This window comes from Octodon degus, unplaced genomic scaffold (genome assembly GCF_000260255.1).
Source record: "Octodon degus isolate 3935 unplaced genomic scaffold, OctDeg1.0 scaffold00100, whole genome shotgun sequence".
NCBI classification, from domain to species: domain Eukaryota; kingdom Metazoa; phylum Chordata; class Mammalia; order Rodentia; family Octodontidae; genus Octodon; species Octodon degus.
In genome coordinates this window covers 7,326,044-7,336,702 of record NW_004524676.1, presented here as the reverse complement: position 1 = coordinate 7,336,702, position 10,659 = coordinate 7,326,044, and the positions used below count along the sequence as shown (strand labels likewise).

The following is a 10,659-nucleotide window of genomic DNA, read 5'->3' as shown; positions in this document are numbered from 1 at the left end:
AATAAATAAATAAATAAAAAATAATACTTTCTGAAATCATCCTTGAATAATTTCTCCACGGGGTTGCTAGTCAGAACCTCCTCCCCAAGGGGACAAGCACTGCTGCATAAGGCGGCTGAAACCCTGGCGCAGCTCACAAGAGTCTATGGAGCATAAAACGTGACGGGCCAAGAAACTCACAGATGCACTAGCACTTAGACCAGCCGGGCACAAAGGAAGCCATCAGACCACGTTGGCTGACTGGGTGTGTCATGTGGTCGGCGGCTGTGATGGTAAGGCCACAGCAGCGCTGCTGACAGGATCTGAGAGGCTCCAGGAGAGCGCTGCTTCTTTGGTGGCCTGAACAGCCCTCCTGGCGATGTCTGGCCCTCTCCCAGGGAACAAAGCAAAACAAGCGTGAAGCTGGCAGCTCAGGAAGCAGTTTTCATTTCTGAGGCCTGCGACTCCACTTGGTCCTGACTGGGGAAGTGATAGGAACAAGGTGTCCCTTGGTGAGGCTCTGGTCCCTCTGCCAGCTTGGGGTGACGGCTGTGTCCCTTGCCTCTCATGCTGAGAATGGTGGAGTGGTAGGAGCCCTGTCACCTGGGGAGACCCTTTTTGTTCTTGTTTTGTCATTTTGAGACACTGTGTCACTAAGCAGCTCAGGCTGGCCTTGAGCTCACAGCCATCCTCCTGTCTTGGGATCCTGAGTGCTGGGGCTTTGCTCTTTAGTAACTGAGCTGGCTGGTCGAGGTCGCCTTCTCTGTCTCCCTGGTTTGGCCACAGGCCTCCCCTGCCCAAGGCCTCCTTTATGTCACACCCGCACTTTCTGGGGCTCAGCTGTGGACCCTGAGACCCAGAAGCCTTGGGGGTCGGCCTGCTGGTGACCTTATTTCCCCCCTTGCAGCAGAAGAGGAGCCTGTGGAGCTGGTGTCCATTCCAGGGCTGGACGATGAGCCTGCGGTCCACAGTGAGCTGGTGCTCTGGGGAGCCTGGGGGGGCTTGGCTGGACCCGAGGGGGGACAAGGGGCCACGTGGAGTGCATGCCTAGTGGGCAGGGGCTGTGGAGAGGAGTGAGGCCACTGGCGGGGAGGGAGGGACTTTATTGTCAGAGCAGGAGGTTAGTGACACAGGGGCGGGAGGCAAGACTGGGCTTGGGGGAGCAGCCTGGGGTCTGGGGTGCGGGGCGCAGCACGTTGCCCCCTCGCAGCCCCCAGCTCACACCCTTCACCTGCCCAGGCCTGTATGGGGCGCCCGGCTCCTGCCGAGGCCGCTGCCGCGAAGCCTTCGATGCCCACCACGCCTGCCACTGTGATGACCGCTGCCGCGAGCTGGGCAACTGCTGCAGGGACTTCGACAGCCTGTGCAGCGACCACGGTCAGTGTACTGCCCCTCGAGGGCCCTCTGGAGTCCTGGTCGTAGCACACAGCCAGGCTGCCCAGCTGGGAACCTCCCCGGAGGGAAGGCAGTGTGGACGTGCTAGACCACGACGCTCTGACGTCAAGGGCCCGGGCCCTGCCGGCCTACTCTGAGGCGTCTGGCGGGGCCCCGTCCTCCCTGGGCTCCCTCTGGCCCTGAGACCAGCCCTCCTGCCTCCCTCCAGGCGGCTTCTCCCATAGCAGCGACGGCATAACGAAGGAAGAGCTTCGGAGCATCTCTGAGAAGATCTACGAGGTGGACGCCAACAAAGCCCAGAAGGAAGACATCATTCTCAACCCGCAAAACCGCATCCCTCCGTCAGAGACTGGGGACCAGGTGGACCGCTGCCCAGAGCTGTGAGTCTACGGCCGCTCCCCGCTTGCCTGCTTGTGCTTCCTGTGACACAGGGGCCTGTGATGCCGGGCGTGGAGTCTGGCAGGGGCAAGGGGAGGGGAAAATGGCACCCCACAGAGGAAGTCTGCGGGCTTGTGGGTCCTGCAGGAGAGCTCCTGTGGCTGGTCAGGCTGAGCTTTGCGCTGACCTCCCGAGAGATGAAGTGCCAAGCCGTCCAGAGCCTCTGAACTCCCAAGCACAAGCCTTGGCACGACTCGGGCTGCCTGGAAGTTTCTGGAAGGCCTCTCAGTGGGTCTCGCTGTGCTTCCCCAGGCTCTTCACCTATGTCAACGAGAAGCTGTTCTCCAAGCCGACATATGCAGCCTTCATCCAGCTGCTCAACAACTACCAGCGGGCCACGGGCCACAGCGAGCGCTTCAGCACCCAGCAGCTGGCCGAGCAGGACACCTTCCTCAGAGAGGTCATGAAGACAGCCGTCATGAGGCATCTCTACAGCTTCCTCCATCACCAGAGTGAGTGAGCGCTTACCAGGCCCTGCAGGGAGAGCGGTCCGTGGGAGAGTCAGGCACCCCCAAGGGCTGGCGGGAGTGGGGGTGGGGGTAGCCAGGAAGCTGCGTACCTCCTGGAGGCTGGGGTCAGCCACAGCCCAAGGCCACCGCCGAGAGGTGCGGGATCCCACCGGGGATCTTCTGGCTTCTGGCTGCTGGCTGTCAGTCACTGAATCTTCTGCCTGTAAGCTGCCCTACGTATGCCCCGCCTTGTGCTTCAGTCTCAGGGTCCCCCACAGTGCGTGAGCCCCCCCATCCCACTCCCTCCCCAAGGCCCTTCTCTGCCTCCTCTGCCAATCCTGGGGTCATAATGCGTGCCAGGCAGGCACAGTCCTGCCTGTTTTCCCTCCTCCTGCTCCATGTCCAGGGGCCTGGGCACCTCGACACTTTTCCGGAGGAACAGGAACTAGAACCAACAAGGGGACAAGTCCCACCAGGAAGGGCTCTGGCTGGAACACCTCCAGACAGATATATGTATCAGAGTCAGATGGAAAGAGGGCTTGACTGTGGACTTGTTGGCTCAGGGTGGTGCTGGGTATGTCCTCCAGATCCCTTCCAGACTGCAGGCAGCTGGCCCTCATCCCAGGGGCAGCTGTGTCCCCGTGCCCTGTGTCATTTGCTGGCCTCTATAGAGGCTGTTTTTATTTTTAGGTAAAGCCAGGGCTGCAGGCATGTGCTTGCTGCCCCCTGGTGTTCGCTCTGTGCTCAACAGCAGACCCGCCAGGGAGAGGCGTGGCAGGAGCCGGTGAGGCGGACAGGCCTAAAGGAATCTGGACCCTGGTTCCAGGGCCAGAGCAGCGGCCACTGCTCACCCTCTCCTCCTGTACATGTCCCTCTCGCCCTTCCAGCTGCAGCTCAGGCGCCGCCACGTTTGTGAAGGCTCATGCTGGCTTTCAGCATCCCTCCAGGGGTGAGAGGCTAGGTTCGGGCCGGGAGCCACCGTCCCCACAGGCTTGGCTTGCTCTTGCTCCTGCTGCCTGCTAGTGGGCGCCTCAGCACTTCTGCTGCACTGTGCCCTCCACATTCTGGGTGCTGGAAGTCCCAGCCCTCACATCACATGCTGGTAGTACGGGGAGGTGAGCCCTTGGGGGGCAGAGTCACGAGGCACTTGCTCTTGCAAATAGATTTGATGTTGCATGGATCAGTGGGCTTTCAAAGGAGCAGCTTTGTTATAAAAAGAGTTCTCTTTGGCATGCCTGTCATGTCTTTCCGAGTGACACCCTCCACTGTACTAGGGTACAGCAAGAAGATCCTCACCAAATGCCAGCATTTTGATATTGGATTTCCCTGACTCCAGAACTGTGAGCTAACTAAACCTCTACCCTTTATAAAGTATCAGGGCTCAGGTATTTTGTTATAGCAACAGAAAGCAGGCTAAGACACCCAAGCGAGTCATTTTACCTCACTGAATCTTGTCTGTGAAATAAGGCCTTAGAGGATTAATGTTTGCAAAGCACACAATAGAAAACTGGCACCCAGCAGGCACTAGTAAGGGCAGCCACTCAGCTTCTGAGTGGCTCTCCATTATATATAATGTACATCATGCCTTGTAAGTCCCTGATAAGAGAGCATAAGAGATGTGATAAAAAAAATAGCAATTCTTAAATTTTAAAAAAATTATGGCAATAAAAGACACATTACCATTAATCTCCCTTAAACTACTCCTGCTCACTCAGAACACCCACACTCACCATTCCTGCCACGTTCTGAAGCAGTGCTGAGTGTCCTCTCCCACGAGTGTCCTTAGTCTCGTGGTCGTGGCTGCCTCCTTGTCCTGAGTGGGTTCAGCACATTTTCCTCTCGTGGTCATTTTGACTCCAGGCAAGAGCCAGGTGCTGCGCGGTGGCTGACCTGGCACACGTGAGTGAAGACACACGCAGTGTGTGCGCAGCCCATGTTCTGCTGGCTGACACTCAGTGGCAGCAGCAGTCGCTGCAATGTTTGTCACGCTGCACAAAGACACTCACGGAAGAGGCGTTCTGGAGCCGCTGTGGGGGCTCATGGATGACGAAGCGCATGTGCAGGTGGAGGGTGTCTGGAGGGAGACTGATGGCCATGAGTTCTTCACTATAGTTTTTTTAAAAATTTAAACATTGACTTTTTTTTTTTTAAATCAGACCTTGTATTTGAGTTGTCTCTTTTGGCTCCCCTTTGTACAGTTCTGGCCAGTGAGCAAAACTGGTTGGCTCTGACTGAACTCTCCAACCTAGCCTCTAGCCTCTGCTTTAGGTCTCAGGTGCCTATTAAACACCTCCACTTGCTACTGAACCAAAACTTAGTGTACAGAGACCCCACCTCTTGGCCCAGACCTGCACCCCCTGGGTCTTCCTCATCTCATACATGAGACGAGGGACTCACCCAGTTGGTCAGGCCCAAATGCAGGCGCTACACTACGCCTGCTGCTTCGCCTCACCTTACCGCTCCCTCCCCCAGCTCCTCTGTCAGTAGTGACCACAACTCCCACCTTCACAGGTTTATCCCAGTCTGCCTGCTCTCAGCTCCGCTAGGGCAGGACACGGCCAGCTTCCCACCAGGATCAGGTTTGGCCTCAGAACTGGCCTCCCTTCCCTCCCTCCTGTGCCCCCGCTGACCTTTTCCCACAGGTTAGTGGCCCTTTAAGAAGCAAAGCTCCTGTCAGAGAGTTGTGAAGAGACTGGTCTGCGATGTGTGCGGCGCGCAGCTGTGAGGGTGCAGGGGCACATCCACTCCGAGGAGCTGCCCTGTGTGGGCTTTGTAATCTGCCTGCCCGCGTTGGCCAGCTCTCTCCCCGAGTGATCAGTGCCGGGCTGGTGTGAGGGTGGTGCCCGTGCGGATGACGGGCACCACAGATTTGGGGCTCATGGCTCTGGAGATGGGGAAGTCCTGGAGGAGGGCTTGCCTTCTGTGTCATCCCATGGTGACAGCGAAGAGGAGGAGTGGCGAAGGGGCTCAGACTCATCCTGTTAAAGGAAACCATCCCCTTGGTAAGGGGATTACTGCTCCTCAGAGGTAGACGCAGCCCCTGCGCCCTCACAGCTGTGCACCGTGGATCGATCTCTTTAATAATGTCTGAAAGACACAACCTCGTAATCCAGTGAGGCCTGGGTAGTAAGCGTCTAGCAAGCGCTTTCTGGGGCACACAAAGCAAAATGCCCCTTGACCCCACCTCCAGTCAGTGGGGGTCACTCTGCTTCAATGTCTGTTTTTATTTATTGTGTATTCTAGGCTGGCCATGAACTCACTGTGTAGCCCAGGCTGGCCTCCAACTCGTGGTGCTTCTCCTGCCTCAGCCTCCTGAGTGCTGGGACGACAGACGTGTATCTCGCACATTTCCTCTGTATTGTTTCTTCCCTAGAATGTAGACTGTGAAGACAGAGGTCCTGTCCTTGCTCTTCTCTGCTGAAGCCGAGGCCTCTAGCTCTGGAGCGTACAGGTGCTGATGCTCCGAGCTGCCCTGGCCACGCTGCTCCCAGGAGCTGGCCCACTTCCCCTCTGGAAAGTCCTCCATCTTTCTCTCTCCAGACCGCTACAGCTCTGAACAGGAGTTTGTTGATGACTTGAAGAACATGTGGTTTGGACTCTATTCACGAGGCAACGGGGAGGGGGACTCAAGCGGCTTTGAACACGTCTTCTCAGGTGGGTCCTGGGGCCTGGAGCACTCTGGTGACTCTGGGCGGTGCAAGGCAGCTTGGGCACTGGTCATCAGCAGCCATCTGGCAGGGGACACATCACCCCAGGCCTGCAGGCCTGGGATTCTGCTCTGAAGGACGGTCTTGCTGGAGCATCTAATAGAGAAAGAGGCCAGGTACTGGGGCTCCCAAGTGAGCCCACCTGGGCCCCTCTGAGCAGCCCCTGCTTCTAGGGCTTGGGTGCTTGCTTCCGAGAGGGTCACAGACTCCCTGCTGCTCTGTTTGAAAAGCTCCCACCAAGCCTGGCTCGCTCCTGTGGAAATCGCTGAGATGCCCCAGAGTGGCCATGGGATGGACCAGAAGGAAGATCCCCAGGGAAGGGGACAATAGGGATGCGAGCAGCTCTTGGAGACAGGCGAGGGGCTGAGCGAGGGCACATTCTAGAAGTCTGAGCTGGGAGAAGGGTGATAGCCTTGGTGTGAAGTAGAAGAAAGGGCCTGGTGGGGAAGCCTCCATCACCTACTTGGGCTCTTTACTGCAGGTGAAGTCAAAAAGGGCAAGGTCACTGGCTTCCATAACTGGATCCGCTTCTACCTGCAGGAGAAGGAGGGCCTGGTTGACTACTACAGCCATGTCTATGATGGGCCTGTGAGTGCGGCGGGGGACGTCCCGCCCTTGCTCTGTGTGCACACTCTCAGGCTTGCTTCTAGTGGGTCTCCTGGGCACTTGGTGGGGGTTGTGCATATGAGGTCCTCGTGGGCCGGAGAGCAGGGTCAGCCAGCCAGGCAGTGCAGCTTTGCTCCAGACAGCAAAGGCTCTGGACTTACAGAGGACAGGAGGTCAAGGTCACCTTGTGTGTGGAGGCCAGGCCAGGGCGGGATTCCCAGAGAGGACCGAAGACAGCGCCCTCCCCACAGTGTCCTTGGAATGTGGCTGGAAGTTTCAGCGTGGCAGGTCTGAGCTGTGCCCCATACATTGAAAAAGGCAGGAATCTGTGCAGCCCTGCACCAGGAATAATCCAGGAACGACAAACTGTGCCTTCCATAGGGCACAGCTGTGTCCCTGCTGTTGGGGGTGGGGGCTGTGTGGACACTGCCTGCACAGGACTCTGTCTGAAGAGGCCAGTTTCCTCAAAGGCTCGACAAGCAGGGCTGCCTGTTGCTGTCTGACCCTGAGAGGCTGCACTCTGTGGCCCCAGCAGAGCTTGTGCTTTGCCCTTCTGCAGTGGGACTCCTATCCTGACGTGCTAGCCATGCAGTTCAACTGGGATGGCTACTACAAGGAGGTGGGCTCAGCTTTCATTGGCAGCAGCCCCGAGTTCGAGTTCGCACTCTACACCCTGTGCTTTATCGCCAGGCCAGGCAAGACGTGAGTACCAGGCCAGCCCCAGTCCTGGGCACAGAGGAGCCAGGAGCAGCGGGCGACCTGCGGGCTGCCACTTAGCAGCTGCGTGGAGCTCTGTGCTGGGCCTCACTTCCATCTGCTGACAAGGAAGTTAGATTACATTAGCAGCCAGACTTTGTCTCGGCAGCAGGACCACCTTCGTTCCTTCTCCCAAGTGAAATCTTATGCAGGAAAAAGAAACAGATCTGGGGCTCTGAGCCTCTCTGTTTGGTCCCTGAGGTTGTGTCTCTGTTTGGTCCCTGAGGTTTTGTGTGTGTGTGTGTGTGTGTGTGTGTGTGTGTGTGTGTGTGTGTAAATCCTGGAGCCCTAGAGAGCTGGTGACAACGGCCCTGGTGTTCTGTGTTGGGGACTTTGGGACCTACTAGGTCAGAAACACTCAGCAAACATTTACTGTCAGAGACCAGCTCTGGACTCTGGAAAGTTAGAAATTACTCCAAGAAAGGGGAGGAATGGTGTTCGTTAAGGAGACAGGTAGTAAGCTCTAGATCTTTTTTTTTTTTTGTGGGAACTGGGGATTGAACTCAGACCCTCACGCTTGCCAGGAGGCGCTTATTCCACTGAGCCATCTCCCCAGCCCCAAACTCTAGACCTTGGAAAGGCTTCCTGCACACGAGGGGATGGAGCCGGGCTGCTGGAAGCCCTGGTGGCTGCCTTACCAGTGGTGAAGGCTTTAGGCAGCCAGTGGCTAGGGACAGAGGCTGGGAAGTGTCGCCTCCCCTGACTTCACGACTTTCCCCGCAGCTGCCAGTTAAGCCTGGGCGGCTACCCCTTGTCCATCCAGACCTACACCTGGGACAAGACTACCTACGGAAGCAGGAAGAAGTACATCGCCACGGCCTACATCGTGTCGTCCACCCAGTAGAGCTCTGAGCCAGAGAGGGCCCGAGGGCTGCTGCAGCACAGAGGGCGGACTGAGGGCCTGCCTGCTCCGGACTGTGCAGGGAAGGAGGAGACCGAGGGGGATCCCCAGGGGGATTTCTGGAAGCACTCACGTGGAAAAAAGAAAAGATTCAAATTAGGAAATGCTGAGAAATAATCCAAATTTTGTCTTCTAGTATTTTAGCAACACGGACTAAGACTCAGACTCCAGACAGAAGGTGGAGACTGTGGGAACTGCTTGCACTCAAGTGTGGGAGGCCCGCGCGAGGGTCCTTGGACCTCCCTGGGCCGTGCGCCCCCCTCCAGCGTGGGGGAGGCTCTGCCCTCCTTCCCCTTTGTGGGGTCGCTGAGGGCGAGCCCGATGTCCTCACTGTGCTCGTCTTCAACTGTTCTCCGAACGACCGGCAGCCCAGATTCACGGTCACTGTTCCGGCTGTGACTGTCCCAGCACCGCACGCGGCAGCTCAGCCCCTGCCAGTGGCCTCGGAAGCCCAGCAAGAAGCCAGGAGGCGGCCTCTACCCGGGAGGACTCCACGGCAGGCGGGAGTGGTGTGTGGGCAGGGCAAGTGGCCTCCTCTAGGCCCCGCGTATTTCTGTGGCCAGAAGCTTCCAACTTGGAATCTAGTTAATAATAATTTTTGAAAGAATTCCCCTTATGAGAAGAAGAAGCTTTAGCAGCAGGAGCAGAAAGGAACCCATAGCTTGGTGTCAACAAAAATAATGCACATTAAACTCATCCAGCTGCTGAGATGGAAACCTGTAGGATTCGCTGTGGCTCCAGGCTCGTCCTCGGAGACTTTCCTCTGAGCCCCACTGCCCACCAGATGCTGCCCCACAGCGCCAGCCTTGCGCCCTGGAGGGGCTGGCTCTCCAACTAAAGTCATGTGAGGAACCCTGAAGTGCGTCTCTTCTCTGTGTGTGGTCCCTTGCCTGCCAGTCCTCCAGCTTGTCCCTGGAGCATGGCCAGGAGGGACACTGCTCCCTTCGAGTCCTTATGGGCAGCTCAGATGAAGCCGCTGGTGACCCACCCACTCTCCAGCCAAGCAGAGGCACTCTTTCCAGTGTTCCTGGAATGTGGGTGGGGGGAGCACTGTGGAGCGGAGGGAGACCCCAGCTCCAGGACCCCACCACTTACTCGCACGAGTGAGGAGCAGAAGAGTGCCTTGGCTACAGCTGCTGTGGCTTCGGGGTTGGCTGAACCAAGGGGACGGGCCACTCACCTGTGTACAGGTTGTTTAGGCCACAGTGCTAGGCAGATGCCAGGCAAGAAGGCACCTCTGCACTGGGTCAGTGCAGATGGTCGGAACAGGCCTGTCCTGCCCTTCCCTGCAGTGTCACCATCTGGGGGACACGGGGTCAGTAGCACACGATGGCCAAGGCACAGGCTCCAAAGGCAGGTTGCCCTGTATCTAGCCTGATTTTGTCACTTGCTGGGTGCATGGGCAAAATTATCATTCAGGTCAGCATTCTCCTTAGGGTACTCTTTACTGCTTCTTCCCCACTTCTCATCCAATCCCTGTTCCTCAGAATTGTTTTTTCCTAAGCCTTTACATTGAAGCATAGTTTGGCTTTTCCTCTCTCCAAACTTTTCTCTCTACAAATTGTGCAGCTCAGAGTTCTTTTTTTCTGAGAGTTAGAGACTCCTAAGCCCCTAGAAAATGAATGCTTGCGCCTGAAAGCACTGAAGACAAGAGGCACTTGCTCTTTCAAGCCAAAAATGGAAAGAGAAGTCAAGAACTCATTGGCTAGGTTGAAAGAAAAATGGTTAGAGTACAGTAAGAAAAGAGTTAGTGACCGGTGAGCTGTCTGTTTGATGGGAGAAAGAAATTAACCAGGATGTGGGGGCTGTGGACCCTGAGTAGGAAGAGCAGCTAAGATTTCCTGGTACCTGGTGTGGCAGAGAGGCAGGCTGGATGCATTACTGAAAGGCTGAGAGCTGCAGCCTTAGCAAGGGCACCACAGAATGGATCTAGGAAAAAGCAGGTGCCTCCTCACAGGTGCCCCTGCAACTGTGGTGGATCAGGGCCATGAGTGACTCCCTAGCTGCCCCAGAGCAACACTGGCATCTTGCTTTCCCAAGAGGAGCCTCAGCAGTTCTCTCTTCTAGTTCTGTGAGCATTCTAGTCACCACTTCCAATGTAGGACATCTACACCCGCAGCAAGGTTTTGTAATAACGTCAGGGGTGTCTGACAGCATGGCTGATAATTACTAACCCATTTTCCTGTTCACTACAATAACCTTCTGTCTCCAGAAAACCCCCACCTGATGGGGAGTTAGGACTTCTAGTTTCTGTCATAAAGTTAGTTTTTCAGCTTCCTCTGTTAGCATGGCTGTAGCTGCTATTGCCATTGGGCAGAAGTGGTCATCCAGTAGCCACCCCATGTAATTTTTTGGAAAAGCGTGCCACTCTGTGGAGTTCTTGTTCTAGCCGCTGGGCTAAGACATCCAAAGCAGCTCCCCTCTTTTC

At 56.5% G+C, this 10,659-nt stretch overlaps 1 protein-coding gene across 2 annotated transcripts in view; it reads left to right on the top strand.

Moving 5' to 3' along the window:
* The window catches only part of Endou (endonuclease, poly(U) specific), a 14,884-nt gene extending 5,723 nt beyond the window's left edge, over positions 1-9,161 (top strand). The window contains exons 3-10 of one of the 2 annotated variants that reach the window (XM_023723561.1): positions 887-949; positions 1,219-1,356; positions 1,583-1,754; positions 2,065-2,264; positions 5,802-5,915; positions 6,450-6,556; positions 7,134-7,276; positions 8,054-9,161. In XM_023723561.1, coding sequence (XP_023579329.1) covers positions 887-949; positions 1,219-1,356; positions 1,583-1,754; positions 2,065-2,264; positions 5,802-5,915; positions 6,450-6,556; positions 7,134-7,276; positions 8,054-8,174 — 1,058 coding nt within the window. In that variant the 3' untranslated portion in view covers positions 8,175-9,161. The remainder of the gene's footprint in view (positions 1-886; positions 950-1,218; positions 1,357-1,582; positions 1,755-2,064; positions 2,265-5,801; positions 5,916-6,449; positions 6,557-7,133; positions 7,277-8,053) is intronic. The other variant, XM_023723562.1, reaches the window with a different exon arrangement.
* Positions 9,162-10,659: the final 1,498 nt, after the last annotated feature.